Here is a 25,902-nt window from a genome sequence, read left to right on the forward strand (position 1 = left end):
TCTTATGCTGGCAACATTTAGCAAAGAATTAATTGAGCCGGATGTCTTCGCTGGAGAGACTAAAATGGCACAAAACTAGACTGCAGAGAAGCTGTTTTGCCTCCATGCTGAAAGCTCTGATTGAATTGCTAGTAGTTATTGGCCTTGTGATGCCATTCACGCATGCTAAATAGGTGTAAACCAGCAGGAAGCGAGCCTACGCACGGCTCTCAAGTACGTAAATCAAAATATTTGGGTTAGATTTTAAGTCAAGCATTTAGAAGCATTTAAAATATTTAAAGTAATAAGATTGCTATCCTTATTGGTTGTGCGTTGTGCGATGATTATATCGATCAAGCCTCACTAAATTTTCATGGGACACGTTAAAAGGAAGGGTTGGATGTGTCTCCCAAGTCCAGCAACGAAATGCTTAACAAACCCGAATGTTTTAATTATCTTCCACGTTCAAACCTCCCCTTTGACAAAGGTTCATGTATTATATAGCTCCACAGCGCAGTAACACAACATTAATTAATCTTGGAAAAAGTTTTTGCTTGGTTCACCCTCCAAAAAAGGATGAAAGTCCAAGCTTACAAAGGGTGGTTGAAAAGCTTGTGAAGTACGATTTTGGTACAAAAGCGTTCATAACTTGTTCTGTAAAACTGTGTTTGGAAAGTAAATTTGTATGATTGCTTTTTAGATGCAAAAACATGTCAAGCAGTGAAGAGAAAATAATACTTCATTGCGTATTTTTGTAAATCCAGTACCGTTTTAAATGGACTGGAATATTTTTTAAAAAATTCTGCTTTTCAAATGGACATTTGAGGTAATACAATTAGTAGAGAATTATTTTCCTGACGCACTTTCCAATAAAAATTAGCACACAATGACAGGTTCTGTGTAGTATTGCATATATTGAAACGTCTCTTAGTCTTACGGACGGAGCATCATCAATACATCATGCAACCCTATATCTTGCTTTGAAGTAGAAATCAGCTTCCTACTCCCTCTGCTGTTACTGTATTCTCGAGTGATTCTTCCCTAAAGCAAACAGCTCAGCAGGAAACATGCATTGCACACTGAAATCTAACCTGTGTGTTGAGTCCGACGTAAATGAGAGGGTTGTAGCAGATTGAGCTTTTGGCCATCAAGGCGGGCAACACAGCGGTTGCAGGGCTGATTAAGTTCGGGTCACCGAAGGCCACAATCAGAGCGAAGGCAGAGTAAGGCGTCCACGCGACCAGAAACATGACTACCATGACGAGCACCATGGCAGCAACTCGAGATTCGGCTTTTGACACGCCTCCCGTCGCCAGCACGTTCTGCGAACAAAAACACCGACTTCGGTTATTCACTCAGCTTATTATTTTGAGATCTTTCGATGGGGGTGCCACACGTCCTTGGGTCGGGGTGGAGAAGAGTGCGCTGCTCCTTTGGTTGTGAGACTTGTGACGCGTGCTTTCGTTACAAGAGGGAATCTGGGGCAACAAAATCTTAAAATGGTAAAATATTCATTTTTAAATATGATAGTTCCGTCTCCAAATTACTATTTTTTTTATTTTGACAGCGTAAATTTTTGCACAAAATTTTGATTCAACAATTATCTGAATACATTTAGAAAGTGTTATCTTATCTATTTACAATTTATTGTATTTTAAGTAATAAAAAAGCATATTTCTCATACTGGTTGCTCCTGTAACATTTTTGATTCTTGATTGGCTGTACATAGAACCCCGAATCTCCCCCATACTGAATTAAAGTAATAACGAGAAATATTTTTTTACCGTTGATTTTGGCTCACGTTTATTGTGAGTTGAAAATTGCGCATTAATTAAATTTTGAATTATGAAAACAAAATATTGTTGTTGGGTGTAAGTGAACAAAACGGGATTTCTGGTGGATGGCGCTTTTGTTGAAATTACGTAGCGGAGGAAAAACTTTCATAATTTCCTCAAGTGCCACTACCACGCAGCTACACGTCTTATTTACGAGGAAAAGAGCAGGTTCTTTAACATAACTGGAAAGAAGACTTTGCCATTCTTAGAGCTTCAGGGCATGTACGAATAAGTTTGAAGGTTCAATGACAAAAATAAAACTCGAAACAAGCAAGGACCGTTAAAGGCAGATGTGATTCAAAATTAAGTTGTTTTGTATTCAAATGCATCCCTTAATTATTGTGTAGCGGTTAACTTCACTCTCTGGCGTGTATCTAGTTCCTATAGATGTATGATAAGCGCTCTCTCTATACTTTCACCTTTCACTGACCGCCCCATGTCCGCACGCAAAGGTCAAGTTACTTACTCGATCCGAGAAATTAAGTCATGCGTACGTAATATCTGGAGGGTTCTGACGAATTATGATTAAAGACTCGACCAGTAAGATTCTCTTATGATATTAATATTAATTGTACATTTGACTCGGTTGTTTGATTGCATATTTTTAATTGTTCATAAAACATGTCAATTTTATATGAATTTATGTTCATCAAATTATGTTATTACAGTCCAATTGATATATACAACCAACAAAAGGAATTTGACGTATTTCGATCCCATGGTTCAACGTCCCACAATAGATAAGTAAGTAAGAAAGAAACTTCTAGAGTTTAGATTTCACAGTTAAAATAAGAAAAACGCGAGTTTCGTGTCTGCAAAACCATTCAGCACAAGTCGCATTCATTTTTTTTAATTTCCTGATTCATATTAGGGAACTTTTTCATCTTTTGGTTGCATTTTAAACTGATTTATTCTTTTTTTAAAGTTGAAAATCAACGCAAAATCCTCCGTGAAAAATAAACAGCTCGCTAATTACTGAGCCATCTATATTTATTTTCAATTGATAAAATTTACTTCCATGAGTGCATCTCTCTTTATTAAAATATACCAATTGTTAGATTCTTATTTTCATTTTTTGGCTTTGAGCGAAAATTATTTAGACAAATCTCACAAATCCATGTACCAAAAATAAGCTTTTTGTAGAAATATCAAGAAAGTCATTGGTAACAAACTCTCTTCTTTCTATGGTAGCAACCCATTCTTATCTGGCTTTTTATCTTTTCGCCACGGGCGTGGTCAAACGCTCTTTCCTTTTCATGTTCATCCTAGCCAAGCTTGCGCCGCACACAGTGACAAAAGGAGTGATGACAGAGCCGCACTCCGCCGCCTTCAAGCCGCGAGGAGAGAAGGGCTCGTGAGATCGCAAAAACGACCAAGTGAGAGGAAAAGCGCGTGATGATGACACAAGGAGGCAGTGTCGCATCCCCCTTTAGTCCGCTTAATATGCGGCATAAGCTGCAAAACCAATCAAGACGTGCACAAATAATTCTATGTGTGCGTGTAAAAGTGCATCCCGAGCTAAAAATCTATTTATATGCTGTATAGCACATAGAAGCAAAAAAAAACAGTGGATACTATATTGATTGAGTTAAGAGGTTAAAAAATCGTATTTGAGGCTCTACTACCAATATTTTCTGCTTAAAAAGATTGTTGACTACTGTCAATTTGGATTTAAGTTTTGGCATGTCCTGCTTTATTACAGAAAATCTGTGTTTAATAATTTCTGAATTTTTTCTGATTGGATGGGCACGATTCGAATTTGCAAATTCCTTGCTAGAAAGTTTTAAGAGCATCCTGTCTGATTTGTGATTGTTGGCAGTGCAGCTAAAGGTCAAGGAAAAATCAGAAAACTCCGTTCTTTGGTGCTTGCAGTGAGAGGACGACATGGGAGAAGTTGTATTTTTCCGCCTCGACTCGACTCTCCTCTCCTGACTATTCACTGGTTTGAGCCTTTGAATCGCTCTCTTTCCAATATAGCATCCCAAGTTTTTCATGTCCTCATTCAAGTTAAGTTGCCTCCAATTTTGCAATGCCATAAATGGAATTTATTTTAGGCCTGCTTTTATGATGCAACGTGCTGAGCAGTCTGCAGAGAGGAAATCTGTATTTGAATTCTAAACAAAAATGCCTGTGACGCCTGAGGGACACTCTAATAATATTGCTTTTACCGAATTTGGGAATTTGCTCTGTCGACATTTTTGACTATCTGTTTGTATAAGACGAATAAAATAACTGGCATTTTTTGTTCGTGAAACTAATGGGCTTTGGATGAAAACGGCGAACTCACTAAACACTTATCTATTTATTCTTTGTCACGTGAGTTGATGATTGAAAAAAGTTCATATTGATATGGAAATGATTAAACGCAGCAAGCTCAATTTTTCTAAATCAACCTTATCGAATAATGATAGGATTGCCATCTGAAAATAAACATCATATTTCTGTCATGAAGAGGATTTTCCCGTTGGAATTTTAGTCAAACTATATAACTACCTTTATGCTTCCACAAGCTAATTTTGTACGAATCCGATGTTTTTCTGAATTTTTTCTTAATATTTTACCAGAGGGACTATTAATTACTGCGCAACTGCAAATTGAATATTTGTACGGTCACAGAGAGTAAAGAGAAGTGCTATTGTTTCAGCACGCAGCCAGATCATTGAGCGGTAGGACACGCGAGCTGACAAACCAGAACAAAGAGCTAAATTATGCTTGTTTTAACAGTGCGCTTGCAATTCCTTTGCAGTGGGGGTAGGAGGATAAATATTTAACCAAGCTCATCTTAAATTGAATCGCACTGCGCGGTGTAGACAATTAGTGGTTAATTCATGAGACGTAAGCGCGCTCTTGTGCAACGTTATAGCCCCTGGAGATTTAGCGCCGCAAATGGAAATAAAAGCTTGCTGTGAAACTGCACTCTAATTTCATACACTAAACGAGCTTCTGGTCTTGGCAGAGCTTCTCAGATTTTGATAAAAATTAGGAGGGGATGTTTTGGGAATTTGTGGGGCCCTGAAATATATGGTCTAAATTCGATAAATTACCAATTAAGTTCAGCACAAACGTAATGATTTTTATGTGTTTTTTCCACACAATTTTAGCTTTTATATGGGTTCAAGAAAGTAGAATGTTTGGTGTTTAAAACTATCTATATTTTACGCTCATCAACTCGTCCGTGTTGGTCAAAAGTTAAACGTAAAGGTCAAATATTTTGTCTTGTACGAAATATTTTAATCAAAGGGCATGTTTGTTGTTAGTCCATCTATAAAAAGGTCAGCCAAGAATTTTAGCGGATTGGGCACCAAATTCACACAAAAGGGATCACGCAACATGCTCCAATTATGCAACAGTTTTCAATATTTTGCTCTGAAATCAAAATTATTTAGAACGTAATTTGGTACAAAAATGATGCCAAATTTTGGCCTCACTCTCACTAAGGTTTTATCAAAATATGAAGAGCAATAGTAGATAAATATTTTTAGTGGCTAAATACATACGCATATCTGTCTCACCGAACACCAATAATTAAAAAAAATCCCAATATTTTCACACCTCTAAGACGTAGATTGCATTTTTAATTACTGAATGCAATATTATAATCAGCTCGTTGGCTTGCATTGATAAAATATTCCCTAAGGTATTGGGGAAACATTTCAGAATTTCGGGGATGGCAAAAGGTGGTTATTTAAGCGAATAGAAATGCTCCAATATAGCTCAACGGGCTTGGAGGTGCACTGGCGCCGACTTGCCATGCAACTAGCTGCTTTTCACACATTTCTAATGGGTTTAGGGCGTTTCAATCTTAGACCTTGGTGCGGGGAGGCGAAAAGATGGCCACAAGCTCCTCTGCAACCACTCGGGCCCCATGTTATTATCCACTCGGCGGAGTTATTAGAACCCGGTGAGCTGAAGACCCACAGGATGTGCTGAGCAGAAGTTTGAATAAAGATTAACTGTGGAAAATGCCCGTATTAAGTGAAATCATGCATGATTATTAGATTTTGGAGCGTATTACATAATGTTTTTCACAACTTCCGCAAATACATAACGAAAAAAAGCAAAGTATGTTTGTAAAGATTTATGACCAAACTCAATCAGCATAAAATTCCTTCCTCATTAGAAATATTGAGCAGAAAGAGCAAAAGAAGTTCATGATCTTCTGTCAGAATGACGAGCGTGCGTAGGCATCGTAAAGAGAGGAAGAAGCACATCCATGCATAACCTGCTTTAATTGTGCGCGAGGAGAGAGAGAGAAGAAGAGAGTGAGCGCTATTAAAAATTCACACCGTCTGCGAATTGAAGAGATTTATTCTCCGCGGTGTCGGCTTTTGAATGCATAGAGAGCACAGAGAGACAATTTCGGTAGGGTCGGAGACAGAAATGAAGTTGCTTCGCTCGCACCTTGATTGCCAAAAACGAAGGCTACGCCGCAGCACAACGCCAGATGGTCCTTTTTTAAATTAATCTTCCTCCCTCTCCGGCGAGCGCTGCAATTTGCTTTCTTTGTTTGAGTTCGTCTTGCGTTGTCTATTTTCTCTCTTGCGCAACTCGCGAATGACCTTTGTTTTCTGAGAAGAGATCTATCTAGACGATGACTTTTAATAAAAAAAGATTACCTTTGTATTGAAGAATCGTTAAGAGGTGCACAAACAAAATGTTTCTCATTTAATAGTATTTACTGGTGCTGATTTACTAAAAATTATTTTGCAAATAAGCGATCAGTGCCAGTATCTTTAAATGATTCGTTTGACGTGGCATCAAGAATAACATATTCCAAACTCTTTTAGCGGCAGGGCTCACAAGAAGTCTCTGCCATTCTTATTTTACTGTGCTTAGCAAAGAGAGCATTAGACCATTTTTAACAGCGGTGATTCAGATTCCCCTGTAGTTAATTCTATTGTGTTCATTTGGTTTTTCAAATTAAGTATACGCACTGTTCATGAGACTTGAGGGGACAAAATAGCCGTGCATGATTTTCCTCCTTGCAATTCCACTTTGAACCACCCATCCTAATCAAAAATACTCTTGAGTAAGGTCAGGCATTTTAATTTAATTTGCTATGGGTTGTAATTTTTCAATATTAACTTTTGAACGGTATTTTAACTCAAGCAGTAAAGGCAAATTACTGCACAGCCATCGCTTGTTGCTTCCTTTTATCTCCCCGTGGATTGCCAAACAAACAAGCTGATTCTCAATTTTGAGGATTCCTCAAGGATTTATCAAGCGTACATAATTAATGAGCTACTGATTACGAACAAGTCTTTGATGGAGGGGCAGCAGTCGGGGATTTAAAAAAAGTTAATTAAACGCGGACTTACCTTTTTCATCGTGTGTATTATGTTAAAGTAAGAGTAGCAGATGACAAACATTGGCACCACGAGCCCAAACACAAACAGGAAGATTATGTACGATGTGCTATTGTCTGACTTGCTCTCCCAATTCACAGAGCAGCTGCAATCAACAAACAGAACGTTGGATTAGTATTCACCGCAGAGGCTGTTGGGCAGGTGGATAATTCCACTGTTGAAAAGTAATCAAATCGATCATCATGCAACAAAAAATCTGATTATCATAGCATTTGCAAAAGAGAATAACATGTTTTAGTGAAATAATTTTTTAATCTTGATGAGTTTAAAACGGTTGCTAATTCGAGCCGAAAAATTCTGTTGTAGTTTTGGATAATGTGCCCAGAGTGTAAACCGGGCCGCTTGTCAAAGAGAAAACCTGACTTGCGTTAGTAAGTTTTTTTAATTTTCATTACAAAAGCATCGATACAAATTTCATATTTTGCATATTGCTGAATATTTTCGGAGTCCAACGATGAGCAAACACACTTGTTCCATTACAGGATGCTAACCAAACTCTAGCAACACGGAAAACTAACAATGAAAAGTATCAGACTTGTTCTGGTCGACCAGCCACGCGGTCACCAGACCGTGAGTCTTTTGAGAGTTTGCTAAATCCAATAAAACTTTGATGAAAAAGAGAAAAGAACCAACCAGAGTAGTTCTTTTGTGTTTCTGCACTGGACGCTACATTTTGACTTGATTGTGCTTTTTAAATGAATAAAAAAGTAAACAGAAAATAGTCACAGTTGAGTTATACATTGTTGAATTAAAAACAGTCCTTTGAAAAAGAGCTTTGAACTGTAATAAGTGTATTTAGTCAGGAGATGACACAGAAGTTAAAGCAATTGTCGGTTTCTGTCATTCCAACGAACATGCAACCGTGTGTATTTGATAAAGGCATTGCAAAGTACAAACATTTCAAAGTGGAGGGATTAAAATTTACATGACATGAAAAATAACACACTCCCTTTACATGTATGTGTCTCTGCTCGATATTATCGGGAGTTAATCAAGGCAGCTAAATAATCGTTTTCACCGATTTCATGATTCAAATAGTATTTAAAAACCAGGTTCGCATTGTTAAAGCATTATCATTAGTGTCGAAGCAATTGAGAGATATTTGAGCATTTCGGGGATCTAATACTGGCTGCCCAATGTCAGACATGGCAAAAGATGGTTGATTTGTTGACTCGAAATGCTCAAATAATTCAACGGGCTGGTTAGCGCACCGGCGCCGGCTCGACACTTTTGCTGGTTTTTGTATCTTTACAGCGACTTTAAGGAAAAATTCTGGCGTTTCAATAAAGAGACCTCAAACGGGGAATGAGATGGCCACGTTGGGCCCAAGCTCCTCTGCGGCCACTCGGGCCCCATGTTATCCGCTCGGCGGTATTATTGGGACCTGGGACCCGGTGAGCTCATAGCCCACGAGATGTGCTAAGCAGAGGCTATTAAAAGCTTAAAATTGCCTTCATATTTTATGATCCCATAACGATTGGAATTTTAGAAGGAATAATTGCCTTGATTTCAAAGTCCCTACGCGTTTGCATCCAAGGCAGAATATTTATAGCGAATCATTTTCTATTAATTCTATCTATGTGCACCTGTCGGCTACACCAAGAAGCTTATAATTGTGTTATTGATTCCTTCACAGGGAGCAAGTCTGTCTTGCCAGGGATGAACATTAAATTATACGCCACATCACCCATATGTTGTGGCTTTGTGCTTCCGTTTATTAACAAACAACTTATGCAAATTGAATTTGATAATTAATCATTGCGGTTGCCCCCACCCGCACGCGAAAAACGTTTGTTTGTCTAAACAATTCTGATATATTTTATCATAGAACTAAGTGAGGAAGCAAAATGCAATGTCGAGCGGGTGCGAAAACAGACGGAGAAGATTTAGAGAGTATATGCAACCGGGGCAACAGCTCTGTGGAGCGAACTGCCTATCCCTACATTAAATTTGAGACGACGCTGGAGGGTCAAAGAGATTGTAGCTCATTAAATTGGGCTTCGGGTACAAGCAGAGAGAAACTGCGGTGGAGCAAGTAAGAGAATTTTCTTTATCTTGATTTTCTTTGCTTATACGAACTTTTTAAACAAAGGATCCTCCTAAACATCAGCAGGCTTAATTTAATAAAGAAGGCCAAACCAAATTGCAGCAAAACGGACGAGAGTTCTCCCTCGACTAGCACAAATCGACACGCGCATCTGATAAAACAGTCTCGAGTGATTTTCACGAGTCGATTTGTACCAGCTGAAACATCGTCGTACGCGGTGAGATAGACAAACAATGCATGCACACGCGAGGGAGCACACATATTATTCATATCCAGCCTGTCAAGCAGTCAGCGGGGCAAAAGGCGCGCGTTGTCTGCTCCACTTGAGCAAACAATGCCAACCAACGCAATCCGCGCACGCGGCACGCAGCAGCCGCATCTGCGACGTGACAAAAAAGGATACACATATATTGTGTCTTCATCAGTGAAACCACCTCGGGTATCAAGATGAGTTTTCGGTCCAGGGAACGAGTATATATCGATTTGTGTGTCACTCTTTTGGACGCGCGTTAAATCTACTTCTGTGGGCGAAATGAGAAACCGACAAGTGAAGCACTACAATGGACATGAATGGAATGTAATTCAGGATATTGCCTCGCTGCAATACTTTTGCAGCCAGCGTTTTTAGGTGTATACAAAAATATAATTTCCTGTTTTTTTGAAGGTTTTAACGGGGCGATATTTTTGCAAGCAGGTTGATAATATGCTAGGTATTATGGTATAAATTCTTTTCAAACTGCCTACGAAATTGCATCAGATAATTAGTTATTATTGGTAAAAAAAACTTTCCAAAAAATCAATTTGAAGTTTGGACAGACATTCCTAGTTAACATGTCACCTTAACTTAAGTGTACTGCACTGTTAATTTAAAATGAAATATCTACTCTTGAGGTAAAGAGCTTTTTAATGACAGACCTGTCCTCCGTGGAGAAAAAGTATTTTAATAATGCATAAAGCCGCTTGCATGAGGCAGAGAATGTTATATATAAAGCATTAAAAACAAGGATTACCAGAGAGAGGAGAGAACAAGTGGCTTTCATTAATGCCTTTCATAATTTAAGAAAAAGGAGGGATTCTTTCATGGTATAACAAAAAAAGGAGAATAAGGGAGAGCCGAAAGGATGTGCAATTAAATTTTAATCTGACAAAATTAGGATGGATTCTCCAAAAATCTTGTGAGAAACGCGGCTTTTCTCGGAACTTTGTCTTCAATTAGTGCATGATGTTTTCCTTATGCTAGGAAAGCGAAAGCTCTTTTATAGCTTAAATATTATGCACCCATTCATAGTTCATTATTCAACAGGGAAACCAAACAACGAGGGAACTATATTAGAAAATCGCAATTAATTTGGCCGCAATAGAAAAGAAACATTAAAATAATCCCAAAGTTATTATATACTAATAGCTTAACTGTCCTAGATTTCCTATGTCATAGCATCATTAAACAACTCAGAAAACTATTAATAAATATAACGTCAATACACTGTGGTAGTGCGTTTATTATTTATTTATTAAACTTCAAGTCAAAATGCAAAAAATACAAATAAACCGTTGTTTTTATTGAAAGTTAAATAATTAAATTAAATACATAGTGACTGTTTTTTGTCTAGAGAATGTTCAAATGCGCCGTTCGCAATGCTGCAAACAACACAGACCGCAATTTCTTGGTAAAGAGATAAAAATGTCAAAAAAATTCTTCAGGTTTCTGCGTGAAAATAGAGAAAAATAGCACACGATAAAGGTCATACCTTATGTTGGCTGCCTCGGCATCGTACTCGCCCCAGCCGAAGAGTGGCGGCGCCGTGAGGATAAACGAGTAGAGCCAGATGGCGACCACCAGAAGGTATGCTCCCTTGTGACTGAGTGGCCGCGACCTGAACGGCTTGCTGATCATCACGAAGCGCTCAAACGACAGCACGGTCAGCGTTGCAATGGATGATATTCCTGCGAGAAACAGAGCACACACACACACCCTTGTTACAACTCATGCGAATAGGCATACGCTTTTAGGGTAAGAGAAAACTCTTAAAGCTGTCGAACAATGAAATATAAAGTGTCCGCACTCGAGAGGCCACTTGAGCTTGGGCATTAAGGCGAAAACATGGCCGTCTTTTCGCGAGGTGTTTGCAGCAGGGAACAGAACAGCAGAGTGCTGTGCTATACTTCTCAGAGGATCATGGATACATGGAATCCCGGACAGCTTTAAGGGGCATTAAAGTAGTTGTTTGCGTTGGATATAAGATCTGGAATATTATATCCGTGCTCTTCACATGATCAATATCAGAGATTAAGCAGAATAAAAGATTTTTTCTGTTAGAAATCCTGGAAATCTCTGGGTTTTTTTGCTTATTTGCCAAATATGCTTTCAGATGAAAAAATTTTACGGAATCATATGAATGTAACATGCTGCTGAGGTTATGAAACAACACTAGCAAAGTACTATATGGCGAATGGGTTTTAGCTGCAGTAAAATTTTTTTAAAAAGCTGTGAGTGAAAATTAAATAAATTTCACCAGGAAAGATAGCTTACACTTATTTGCTAAAAAAAATCGTCAAAGAATTACACACTACCTGAAAATGAATATTTTTAATAGAGATTCAATTCTCGGTTATAATTGCTTGTTCACTGTTTATTCAATTGAGTTTATCTTGTGTTCCTTTTCCCATGACCTTTTTAGCGGAAAACCTGCTGACCTTTAAAAAATTTTGAACTCGCTGAATTTTCCTCTACCGAGATGATTTTCATTTTAAATGCTGGCGACGAGAAAATCTAACCACGATGCTTTGCCGATCGTTTGGGATGGCACAAAACCCGCATAGGAGTACTCTGCGCCAGCACAGTTTTCACCTGTACCATACAAGCGTTAAATTTTGCGGTTTGATGTCGCTTTCAAAGTTTAAAATGGGTCATTCGCAAGATACTGGTTAAGCCGCTGCAACAAATGATTTCCACAGTATGTATATTTTCCACGCAGAGAGTGAGAAACGTTGCATAAAATATTTTTAGTCTTCCCCTTTTTCCCTTTTTTTTGCAGAACTTAAAATTTTAAGAGCGAACTTTCACAAACTTGTTAAACTCGGGAGATCTTTTCTGAACATAAATTATGATATGTACCTTCCATTGTTACACCTGTTCATGAAACGCAACACCTCTCTTTAAAAATTCACTTAAGATTATACGGCAGCAAAAGCTATCTGACAAACGTAAAACGCCAGCGCGCCAGCCATTACGGCAGACCTATGTTTCTATTGAGCGTTTCCTCATCCCTCAGGGCCGTGTGGGTTGAAAGGCCATATTTCGGCGACGTGCGGTGTGCATTATGAGTATATGTGCACCATATTAACATCGTGGTCGTGGAGGCGGCAAGCTTGCTTTGATCCAATCCTCTTTAGACACGACCAACAGAAACAGGATGAATATGTCACACGCAGTATTGTATTTTACAGCTACAAAAACTAGTTCTTTTATTTTCCTATGTCGTTCGGGGATAATTATTTTTTTCAAGCAAGAATCTCACCACAGTAAGGCGAGTACAATAGGGATTTTGCTGTAGCATATTATATAGAGTGCTCTCGATGAGATCTATATCCCACAGTTTTTGTGATATGACTGGTAAAATCGTTGTTTTGAAATAAAATACAACAGTGATACTTGCCGCATAAAATTTTAATTCGGTTCTAAAAAAATCCATGATGTATTTTAGCTTGAACTTAATCCTTGAAGGTGTTTTTTTTTTAACAGCGCTTAAAGGATTTTTTAGGTTCGGCAGTATCATTCATCTTATAAAGCACTTTGTTTAGCTGCCTTTCAGAGCATTTGCGATTTTGCTATAGGCATGCATAAGTTCGCATACTCAGAACTATTTGCACATTATATAGAAGCCAGAATGACCATAGTGCTCAAGCAGTAATTAATTTGTATGTGAGAGGAAAGCAAGTTCTAGTAAGCAGTGCTTAGATTATAATTTTGGTTGCATTCCTCCATCCAACTAACTATACAGAGAGCAATAAACGGCATCCTCGAAGTGGCCCAGTCTATCGATAAGGTTGAGATATGTGCGGAGTCAAACATTCAAAACTTTCCTTTCACGTTAAGTCAATTCAGTTTGAAAGAGATAGTATTCAAACAATTTTAGTACTTGCGTTTGTTGAGAAATATGCGAATATAACCATACTAAAAATGATTCGATATGTATCTTTTTTTTATTAGTTCAATATCGCAATATATCCTCATGGTTCCACTAATACAATCAATAGATAGGGAATCCAGAAATAAATAACTACTCCAAAATCACAATACGTGAGATTACAGAGCAGCTTTTTCAAAATGCCCAAAGTACTTGCTGAGTGTCTGATGCGGCTGGGGTCAAAAATAAAGATAGACACGCGCCACTGACTGAGAGGTTAAACAAACAGGAAAGAGAGAAGGGAGCGGGCGCTTTATAGAGGAGCACACGACAGCTTTCAATTCGCCGCCATAAGTGTATCAAGAACCCATCAATGTGCACTTGTCGACGATGTTAAAAACGGACGTGGGCAGATCGAAACGCCTGACATTATCTGTTCGTGATACGCAGCTGATGGAGATGCAGGAGACGCTTATGTGTTCCACTTCTTTCACATTTTCAGACAGCCTTCACGAATGCCTTCATTGCATCACGAAGATATATAACCTATATCTGCTTTTTTCAAAACTTTGCTGAATGTTATATCAAATCGAGCTATGCTGTGGGTGTAAGTTTGCACTCATTCAATTTGATAAATGGAATTTTCCTCATTAGGAAATCTATTTCCTCAATCCTACTTTGAAGGCATCTCTGTGGATGAAATAATTTACTTTCCTCTTAATTTTCTGCGAGATTCTTCATCTTCTCCATTTATAACCAGCGCGTGGGCAATGCCATATGTTTACAGTTTTTTTTTTCAAAGAGAGAGGAAATATAAAATTTACTATGTTCATTTGCAGCAAATGAGACTTGTACTGTGTATGAATTTTCCCACAATGGTAAGAGGATTTTAAATGAATTATACGTATTAGATTACAAAGTTGTTGAAAAAATAACCATTTAGCTAAAGTTGAAAGCGGGAAAATATACTTTTAAAATGAAAAAGAAAAAGAGCTTTCTGTGAGAAAACGTTTTACTTTGCCATCTGCTGCAAGACAAAGTAAGAGCTCGAGCATTTAAAATGAATTGAACGAGAAAGCGAAATTGCGCCAGTATTTTTTTGTTACCCTCCGCCATTTCTTTCAGGTTGCAGATGACGCAATTCTTTGCTGCCGCAGTATTGTATTTTGAATAATGTTTTCATCGCTTTTCTGCAGTTCATGCAAATTACTTTGGGTGTAATTAAGATATTTTAAGTCTGTTTGCCCTTCTGTTTGTTGCGTAGACCACCAAAATTAAATTCGAGCAAGCTTTCTTAGAAGTTTTAATGAAAAAAATATAAATTTATAAAGTAATTCATTAACATTTCACGACTAAAATACCTTCCTCATAAAAAATGATGGTATTTTACACGCTTTATTTATTTTAATTATGAAAAATCAAGGAAATCTTCAGGATATACTGGATGCGTGATTTGGCATTAAAAAATATGATTCTTAGTTATCTTGCTGCAGAGAGCTATGAAGTTAACAACAAAGACGAGTGTATTAAAGCAGTTATGTATGCCATGACTTTACATTCATTGTCAAGCTGTGTTAGGTTGCTGGGATACAGAGCTTTAGCGCTTGGGCTAGCAAACGCGTAAGTCGGTCATTCTAAAATAGGTTAAGTGGTGTTACATTAATTTGAAAACTTGAGAGGGAAATCCCCCTAATCGTTTTATGCATCATATACACGGGGAGCAAAATTTGTCAAAGAAGCAATGAGTCCAGATGCCGTAACAAGAACTATTAAAATATGCGAGAAACAATAGCATTCATCTGTCACCCCCCTATCATGTTGTAGGAGTAGCATTTAATTCAGTGCTATACGCAGCTTTGCAAGTAAAGAGAAAGCCCTTTCTAACAATCTGCGCCAAAATGTCAGGCTGAATCCAATGCGGTCGAATTAGGCTAAGTCGTTGGGCTGGAAAGAACCAAATTCGATTGCTGTGGTACCCATTCTCGCAATGAACTGAAGCGTTCTAATTAACATCCGCAAAAGGACCAAACTTACACGCACAAGAGTAGATTTTGCAGTGCGCTGGTCCCTTATGGCAGCTGAAATTTGCATATCAAATATGAAGTCTATCAGTAATACGTGCTTTCGGGAAAACGAGCGGCTATCAGTACCGGGGTGTGCAAAACGGTAGAGCACTCGAATTAGGCTCATTTAACTGTGATTATATTGTATTTTGAATGACCTCCTGGGGTTTACCTCAATGATTGTCAATAGTATTATTTTACTCCGAGATGAGATATTTGGGAAGGAATGGTCAGAACCCCTACACACTGACACAGTGATATATATATATATATATATATATATATATATATATATATATATATATATATATATACTTCAAATTTAGCTAAGCAATCTCATTAGTTACAAAATTCAAAGTTAATCAAGTGTCAACCATTGTATACATCGGAAACTTTGTCCAAATATAATTCAATTGTGTTGGTTAAAAAATGAATGTTTGGCAGCCCAAGGATACACACTGAAATAGACTGATAGACTGCGGCCTCTATTGGTAGTACAAAAGCGCCACCAATTAGCTTTCCAGTGCTTCCATTTATAAAAAATTTTAGCTCTGATGTTTGAACATTACCATGCCTTCACAGGCCGAATTCTCCTTGCGTCACTGAAATGTATTATAACCAACTTAAATGAAATCAGTTCTTTACCAAAAACTTTATAATCTCTCCTGTCATTTCGTTCTTACTTTTATTGCAGTTTGGGGATGAGGGGTTGAAATAACGAAGACCGATGAATACGATAAATAATTTTGTCAATGGAACGGCTTTTAGTTGAAATACGACCGGACACTAATTTAACACACACAAAAATGAAATTATTTTACAATAATGAATTACAAATTCTTTTGATAAACTGGCGGCTGGACTCATCCCTTTTTTGAATCGGGTTCTGCACAATTAAACGACCCGCGTCAACACCGTGTGAATAAACTGGATATTTTAAATCATATGCTGTTAAACAATAATTCAAACCACCACAATTGATGGCTCACAACAAAAGGGCAGGACCGCGCTCGTGAACCGCTACAGCAGTATTTATTATATACCGTTACACTTTTAATGCTGTTATGATCGACAATCTGAAAATTCACCAAGAAATGCTTTCTGGCTTGGTATTCGTCCTGGTGGCGGTGAAATTGAGCATCGCTCAACAAACACTCAAATTTTCAATGATTTCCCTTTTCTTGCAACCAGGAAAATCGAGTTAGGTTGTTTTACCGCCACAAGAACGTATCGTAAAAGTAAAAATATCAATTATAATCAGTATGCATATAATAATGCACTGCTTTTTTTCCAGTAATCATGCTTTCGTCTACCCCTCGGTTGTTTTGTTGTGAGACCGCGAACTACGAATTCAATAACTCGCTTAGCACGCTTCATATAGCATTTTGTTTGAATTGTGTCGGCCAATAGTTGGGCGTTGGGCTGCAAATGTGGAACTTTTCACACGAACCCGGACCCGTCGGCTGATCTTAACATCCCAGGCTTTAATGGAATCAGAACGTAGGTGCGGAAAGTGGTCTGCTAATGCTGATGAAGAGCGGGTGGTGAACTTAAGAGATGGAAATGTGCACGCACGCCTGGGAATTTGGTTGGAAGAGGGTTCTGGCGTGGGGTGTTGGACTGGAATTAGCCGTGCTCCATGCTTTCATTTGTCTGCCCTTTCAACAACGGTGGTTTTGTTTTATTAAAATAAAATGACTTAGGAGTTGTGGTACGTGGTAAATATGTTTTATATATCTACGTTCTGTTTTCAAAAATAAATGGCGTGTGTTTATTAATAAAAATCGTAACCTGCTTGCCACGGCATAAGGAATTTAATATCACTCTAGGAAATAAAATTCCCTTTGTACTACGACTGCCTTACAATGATATTAGCATGCATAATTCGTGAGCGGTGTTCATCAATTAATTCTTTAGAAATGTGTATTTAACATTTTCTGAAATACAATTTAAAAGCTCAAGATCAATACATGTTAAATAGACATGTAAAAATGTATTCATAGAAATACTCAAATTATTCATTGTTGAAAATTGGACATGTTATCTCGTTCCGCGGTTGAACGCTTGAATTTTCAGCATGAATAGATTTCTTGGGTTCTGCCCCTGTCACACGCGTGAAAAAACACGACGCATCCAATGGCACGAGACGTTCTTTGATGTGCACTAAAGCTGTAGCAGTTGATTTGCTGCTGATTCTAAATTTACTCATGACTCTCATGAGTGTTTAGACCTACGCGCACTCCCATTACTTCTAATGAGCGGATCATAGTTTATTTATTATATTTAAAAAAAAACACCCAAGGGGTCCGACAAACATGAATATAATAAAATTACAGAGAGTAAATAGGATCTTCTCGCATTTCAAAAAGTGGTAGAAATTCACATATTCATCACAGAACTCACATCAACAATCGAGACCGGCCTTACTATGAAATTTATTCCATTTACATATTCAATTAATTTTTCGAGTCAAATGTAATTTTTGTCTTGATTACACCTTTTATCTTCTGTGTGTGCAGAAGTAAAATAAAAAACGAACTTATTTTTGTTGGCTTCTTTTAGTGTTAAAATATTTAATGTCTTGCTTTCTTGTGAAAATTTTGATTACAACGGGTAATTTTTACTCATGCATTACTCTCTTAATTAAAAGTTGGGTACCTCAATTTGAATGTCTCCTTAATTGGCTGAAACTACTTTATCATTGGAAAATTCGTAACACGTTCTGGGGGTCTTGCGAAACTTTTGAGGAAATTAATCAAGATTAGCGCTCGGCGTAAACTCGTCAATTTGAATGATGTTTGTTGCTATAACATGCAAATTCCCGGGACCTTTCTGAAAATAATAGACAACTGGATTAAAACTTAAAAATTTCTCCCAGAACTGGCTAGGTGCTATTAAACCTTGCAGCTGTCGCTAATCGGTGAAAAGTTTTCTCCTCAGATTTCTCCACAGATTTGCTAATCTTCAATATTAGCGCAAAGCCTCCCTTCACTTTGAAATTGATGCCAGCTCTTTAGAAAATTCACCGGGGAAAAGCTAAATGCTCACCAGCTTGTTATGAAGCTATTCTCATTCCAATTTTAAATGCTTCATTCCTTTTCTCGTTAATAGAAAAGCACGGAAAGTTGAATCACCAAGGGAGTTCACAACACCGTGTATGTATTAGACCTTTGAAATTTTCATTTAGATTTCGAGTTTTTTTTCCTTTTGTAACTCGGTTAAAATACATATTTCATGAGCAAGTGAGGACCATTCTTGAAGACACACGATGAATTTTCAATCAAAACAATAAATTTCAAAGATCTGTGATATAAGTCTCTAGTGATTCTAGATTCAATATTTGGGCTAATTACCAAAATGTCCAAAAGCGATATGGATATCATCATTTGATTTCATACGGTAGAGAGGGGAACTAACTTTCAAGAGCCAATTTGGACGAAGCATTGCAGCGCAAGACCTTTTAAGTACCAAAATGGAGTATTTTCCACCTCAGCATTACTTACCTAACAAAGACATGAAGAATCCGTATGAGACGCACAGCACATTGCCAAAACGCCACCCCATGAGAATGGAGGCCGCCAAGGTCAGAGGGTTGCCCAGCACACTGACAGAAAAGTCTGAGCACACGAGGTTGAACAAAATCACGTTCAATGGTGTCCATAACTGCAACAGATAATCTTTTATTGTAAATAACACATTCAAACAAAAATATTTGTGATCAGATAGGTTTACAAATTGACTTTCAGTTAAATAATTGGATCGAGTGTGTCATTTGAGAAAAGTAACAAAGTACTTAAACCATTTCTATATTTTGATTATTTCATGTGAAAATTAGCCTGTGATATTTGAGATTTTATAACTTGGCACTGATCAAGTGGCAGAGAGCGGTTACGTTGCTAGGCAACTACACTATATGTATGAGTCCCAGACATGTTGATTATGGTTAGTCTAAATTCGTTTGCTTAAAGGTGCACTCTTCCAATTAATAGCCACTGGAATCCATTCCAGGAAAAGTAAAGTTATATAGTCTACCCGATGGCAGGCTCCAATTTCTTGCCAATTACCATGCATGCAGCGAATGCGCGTTGTTTCAGTTCAGGAATAGTACCACGACCTAAGTGGCGAGATATTTTAATAATAGAGGGATAACATATTTTAAAATATTATGGTTTTCATAAACGACAGTGATAATATTTTCAAATGAGCAAAAGAAAAAAGTGTCTTGATCACAGGCAGCTCCAAACGCCTAATTTTACGCGGACACACCTCACATAAGTGACAGCATAAGGACTTTTAATAATTTTTATAGTTTTTCAGAAACGAAGTACTTCCTATAAGGCAATCAATTAGGAATCTTTAAGCCACAGTAACCAAATATGTGTATGATTTTTTTCAAGAATTTGAATGGAAAAATGCATTTGCATTTACGTTGCATCTGCGCTAATCAAGAGGCTTTCCTACTACATTATTTGAAACTTGGTCTCTTTCATGCTCTCACTTGAAGCACCAACAGGGATTTTTAACAAGGTCCGTTGGAAGGCTCAAAAGCAGTTTGTCAACAAGTAATGAAACCTGATCAAACGAGGAGTCGAGAGGGCGAAGCGCGACTCCCTTTAGCAGCAAAGCAAGTGGATGAATGTGCCAAAAGCATCCATAAGTATAATCATGAACGACATCACATCGGTCTGCACTGCATAACGCACTTTATTTGTCAAGCAACACTTATTCGGACAAAACTTCGAACAAAGAGGTAACCCCTGCTAAGTGACGCTGACAATGCGTTCTGATTCGCTTAAATTCTTTGGCACATCGTGGAACTAACACGTGACATCGTGGAGAGTAGGAAATTCTTTGGACCACTTTGAGCACTCTCTTCAGCTGCTTTGAGCACGCAAACACTAATCATCAATGGCATGCGACTGCTAAATTTCTGTGGCTCACAAAATTAGAGGTGAAATGTGAAGAGATTTAAAGGGTTCTTTTGAAGAATTCACCATACTTTAAGAGGACATTAAATATCTCGAATTATTTGGTGAATCTGCCTCTAGGCATCTTTGCGCAATTTATTGTACCACATAAACATTTTTTATTTGGAAAAAAATTCATATCTTTCTTGTGAAGCATTATTGTTAAAGCTGGTTAAGCGGAAAAGAGCTTTACTTGCAAGAAATAGGTTTCTAACTCTCTTTCTCAAGAGTTTATATTAAACGCTATTTCCAATAGAGTGTACACTTTAAGTAAGTGATTGCCGCCAGCGATACAAAACATTTACAACAGATTGCTATGTTCCTCCAAGGTCTCAATCAAGGTTAAGAGAAGAAAGCCTTTTGTTCAATGCGTTGGATCTTCGACCAAATAATTATCGATGAGCTTTCTCTGGAAAATATTTGTTTGTGCTTTCTATTGTGTTATTCAATATAAATGGACATATTAGCAATCAAGTATGTATTTGAAAACACAGTAAATGATGTTATATGAAATATTTTTCGAAGTTGTGCGAAGAAGAACTTAAAAAAATTCCGAACAATTAATCAGCCCGTTCGTTAGCACTGTCAAGGCAATGAGAGATATTAAGCATTTCCGGGATCTATTACTGCCCAATGTCAGAATGGCAAAAGGTGGTTAGTTCTGTGACTCGAAATGCTAAAATAGCTCAACGAGCTGGGAGGCGCACCCGCGCTGACTCGCCACTTGCTGGTCTACGCTACTTTCCAGCGGCTATATAAACAAATTTCTGGCGTTTGGTGTGAGGAGGTGAATAAATGTCATACTTTTAAGTATTTGTAAAATATCATGACTTTTGGAGATATAAAAATAAATCGAATTGAATGGCTACATTGGGCCCACGCTCCTCTGTGGCCACTCATCGCCCATGTTATCTACATTATTGTTGTTGAGACTTGGATGAGCTCACGGGAAGTGCTGGGCAAAGATCCAAGAAAATAAAATAAATTCAAACTATTTTTCGACCATCAATAGGGTCAAATTAGCAACCATTTTTTATGATTAGTTCATTTCTTTCGAGATGGGCGAACAACACACGAAAACATTGTTGAACGAATAAAATGGGCGCACGGGCCCCACTGGAGGAAGCGCCAGTACAGAAAATGACCAGCTCGTGTTCCTGCTCCCGCACCGGTGTCTTTTATTGAAACCCTAGACATTCGTCCCGTTAAATTCATTCTCGCATGCTGCGGAAAGGAGCAAACCAGCAAGTAGCGAGTCTGAAAGCTTTCGCAATCCTCCCAAATCCGAATGGACTCTCATTGTAATTCATAGGGAGTCAAACGTAAGCGCATCAGTCCGCACTCGACCGCCAAACATCCATCGCTCGGATTCTCACATTGCAACGAGCACGCAAAGCAATGTGAGCCAATGGCTTGGTTAAAGTTAATCTCGTTTTAGACAGTTTTAGATTTTTCTAAAATGATTGTTTGATAAACACACTTTGGGAACATCTCAAGAGACATGAAAATATGCACAAAGTGACTTCTAGGAAAATCTGCTCTTTGCAGAAGATTTAATCCGTATACAAGGAGTTGTTGTAAACATTATTTTTTTTGCCAATTTATTTTTAATTTAGTGGAGAATTTCAAATATAGACCGACTAGACATGTATGTGTGTTTCACGAAGTATGAAAGCTGCTGGAATGCTGGAAGTTTCAAGAGGGCATGCCTCGGATTGGCGCAATAAAACGAGGAGCAACAGAGAGAAATGATGAGTCGCGTATGCGTGCATTCACAAAACACGCATACGTACACCAACTTTATTGCCATTTTTAAACTCACTGGGGTAATTTTCATCTTGCAGATCAAAGAACAGTTCCGTAGGCACTTTCATTGTTCGAGCAGGGGATTTTCTTAATGCATATATTTACAAAGCTCCCTTTTGTCCTGTAATGCAGCATCAAGGCTCTTTACTCTTCAGCAAGCTACATTAGTGTATTCTATGTAGTATTATGTTATTGCTACAGCTATTTTTATAGTGTTCTTCCAGAATCAGAGACGAAGCTCTCTCTTTCTCACACATCGCTTTGCTTGCTTGAATGGAAATAAGTTTATGAATGTTAAATTTTAGATAAATTTTGGCCGAAATTAATCTTCTTTTGCGTCGGCTCTAATTTATGCTATTATTACGTGGCCCATAACAATAATTCACTCTTTTCTTGGATATTTTTGCTATTAATCTACTAATCTAAAAAATTGCCTGAAAATTTAAAGTGCATATAATCAATAGAAAAGACACATTATTGATAAAACTTCTAATTCCATGGGAAACCCCAATGGAATTTTTAAATTCGGTTGTGAACGTGAGCTAACTAGTACATATTACACATGTATTTAATTGTTACTTGTCTGTCTCACTTTTCATTCTGGGCAGAGTCAGTAGGGTTGATGAACAGAAGTGTGCGCAGTACAAAATATTTTGAAAAAAATAAACATTCAAAAAATGTATTGCTAAAATCAGTGAGAGTCCGAGTATATTTATAAATACAATATAAAATGTTTGCAGAGTTGTTTTGCCTTGATGTACTTTCCTGCGCCAATTTTGAATTGCAATTTATTTACTCATATAATGGCGCGTGACAAGGTCGATATAATTTTTTGTTTCGATCGGGTAAGCAGTTCCTGCTTGTCACTTTTTGTCATTGTTCATGTAACTTTTAACATAATCTGACCTACGAATAATAAAGAGATATTTTCCTCGAATATTTGACGTGCCTTTCTCTTATGGTAGATCATTTCATTATTATAACGTCATATTTGCACAGCATCCTTGAAACTTATACAAGAAGTTAGGCGCTTATATCTTCGCTGGAAATCGCATCACTGGACTCCAAATTGCACAAATTGATTGTGTCGTGAAAGCTGCTGTATATATCACGCTATTTACTCCAAGTCTAAGAATCGTTTTGTTACGCTCTATTTCGCCTCACTGTTGGCAACTTGGAATCGCAAAGTTGCAAATCCAGCCGCAAAGGACGCATTGGAGACGTTCAAGTAAGCCAGATTGAATTGGAAACTGATAAGAGCGTTAACTATACACCTTATTACACAAATTGCCATTTCCCTCCGTGGCCCACTCCCTTACGTAACTTTTTTCAACGCAATTGTATTTACTAATACTTTTCAATCTGGCTGGGAAATGTTAATAAGAATACGCAGCTCTTCTTTTTCGTTCCAACTTTTGCATTTGCGAGACTGACAATGAGTAGATGAATTACAATGACTTCGGAACAAAACCATGCGTACACGCCCAAGTTAGAAAATGCGATTACAGCATCCTTGAGAGCGCGCTCAAGAAAATAGTTTCGTGCGTGGAATATTTTTGCACTTTATTCACACGCTCAACAACACACTTCATCTAAAAAATGCTGAGGAACGTGATCAAACTAAAAGATTGTGTTTTCAACATTTGAATATTGGTTGAAAACGTAAAAATGCTTGTAGGAACTCCCTTTTTAAATGTAGTGTGCACAGGGTTCAGCAAAATTATGGTTATTTTCAGCTATGCATAAACTCTTTAGCAGCGTGTTTCTTAAAAAATATTTCAGGAGGAAAATGGTATTTGCAATTGTTCGAATAGCCTCAGTCCAACGTGGCAAATATTTCTAACAATAAATATTAAAGTTGACTCGCTGGACCATTAATGATATCGTGTAACTTAGCATGATGGTAATTCTTCATTTCCTTATCTCCTTTAATCGATATTTGCTTTTAAGAGCGTTACTTGGGAAAAAAATGTCATATATCATGCAAATAAATATACCCAGGAAGTTTAGTTCTATCAAATATAACTGTCCAAGTTCGCTCTCTTGAGGAAACAGTTATTAGTGTTTTATTTACACATATAATACATAATTTTGAAGCAAAGTCAATTTCAAGCCTTGTGATTCACCAACTGCCAAGATGGCTGATGGGAAATTATGCGAGATGCTTCTATTTTGACACTGGAGTAATTTTTTCTGCTGAAAATAAAAAAAGTTTCAAATTGGATTTCATGTAGTTAAAACATCCAAACGGTAGAAGTAGGAACGCACAAAAATATAATTATATTCTGGAAAAATAAAATAAAACAATTAGATTCGTCTTGTAAGTCACCTTCTTTAACTTAAAACATCTTATTGCAGACCGATTTTGTTGCATGAAAGCGCTAATTGCGATGTGTGAAAACTAATAATTAAGAAAACAGGGATTTTTTATCAAAATGAGGCAAATTAAATTAAAAGAGTTGAGAGCTTACTCAATTGATGGTTGGTTTTAAAAACTCTTATATTTACTGTTCTGTATTCTAGATGGATTTTTAGGCAATACAAAAACTCAAAGAGTGTTAAAGAATCGATCAGCATGAAATTGGCTTGTCAATGGAAGTGCAAGACAAAGAAAAAAAGGGAGACAAAGATGAAGGGCGTGAAAGTTGTTAACGAATAAATTTCCTCTCTAACTTTGAAAGTGACGTGCTTAATTTCTCTCTGAGTTTATAATGGAACGCGCGAGAGCCTCGGCATTTAACCACTTTTAAAATTTTGACAGTTTTCATGAGGCATTTCTTGAACTTCTCCTAATTTAATCATCTTCCCAGTGGAAGGAAATGAAGAAAAATATATTATAAATCCGCAAGTGACAGCAAAGTTCAACTCTGACTGCTCGTGGGTGGGATATATATGGCAAATCGAGGAGCGCAAAAAGTTGGCTAGTCCCAGGAACAGAGCTCAATCAGCGTAGGATTGGGCCAACGCACAACAAAACTATTTTGTTATGTAATCACCACGCAAACACAAACATAACGTGCCCACGCAATTAAATTTCCCTGGAAAGTCGGGTGTATTGCGCCTGAAACTCTCGTTTAATCCATTATTTGTTTAGTAGCAAAACCCTTTTGGCCACTCGTTTCTATTATTTCATATTTTATGTTTGAGAGCTTCATCCTCAAATGGAACCAATTGAAAAAACTAGCACTTCGCAGACCAACAAGATTCATAATCAGCTTTATTATTGGATCTGAAATAGAAAATACACACAAGGGCTTAATTAAAAAATCGGAACAAAACATGAAATTTGGCTCTTTATTCTGTGTGGATTTACGACCAGAATTGGAGGTCAGAAGTGAATAATTGATAAGTTAACTATTTAGAACGTTCGCGTACTGTATGTATACAGTGGATTTTTCGGCCCCTCAAGGCATGTGTTAGCGGTGGTTGTTTGCAAAACAAAGTCCATACCACTGAACCAACTGAAAAGGATTTAGAATCACCGGTCGATGAAAACTATTGACTGTGCTATAAGTGCTGAGTACAATAAAAAAGAGAAGCGTCCTGTATAACCACGTTACTCGCTCTCCTTGCATATGAAATTCACAAGCACAACAACAAAGCAACCTTTATTTGTTAATTTTTAGGTTCAAAAAAATTAGACCAGTGGAGGTGATTTCGTTTCCTTCGTGGCCACCATTGCACCCCAAATTTTTGGGCGTAAATTCATCGG

At 37.5% G+C, this 25,902-nt stretch overlaps 1 protein-coding gene across 1 annotated transcript in view; it reads right to left on the bottom strand.

Moving 5' to 3' along the window:
* The window catches only part of LOC135943590 (parapinopsin-like), a 41,943-nt gene that overhangs the window by 12,254 nt on the left and 3,787 nt on the right, over positions 1-25,902 (bottom strand). The window contains exons 2-5 of the mRNA XM_065490219.1: positions 18,921-19,080; positions 10,976-11,171; positions 7,133-7,265; positions 1,071-1,301 (exon numbers count right to left, since the gene is read on the bottom strand). Of these exons, the coding sequence (XP_065346291.1) occupies positions 1,071-1,301; positions 7,133-7,265; positions 10,976-11,171; positions 18,921-19,080 (720 nt within the window). The remainder of the gene's footprint in view (positions 1-1,070; positions 1,302-7,132; positions 7,266-10,975; positions 11,172-18,920; positions 19,081-25,902) is intronic.

Source organism: Cloeon dipterum, chromosome 4, assembly GCF_949628265.1.
Source record: "Cloeon dipterum chromosome 4, ieCloDipt1.1, whole genome shotgun sequence".
In the NCBI taxonomy this organism is placed as follows: domain Eukaryota; kingdom Metazoa; phylum Arthropoda; class Insecta; order Ephemeroptera; family Baetidae; genus Cloeon; species Cloeon dipterum.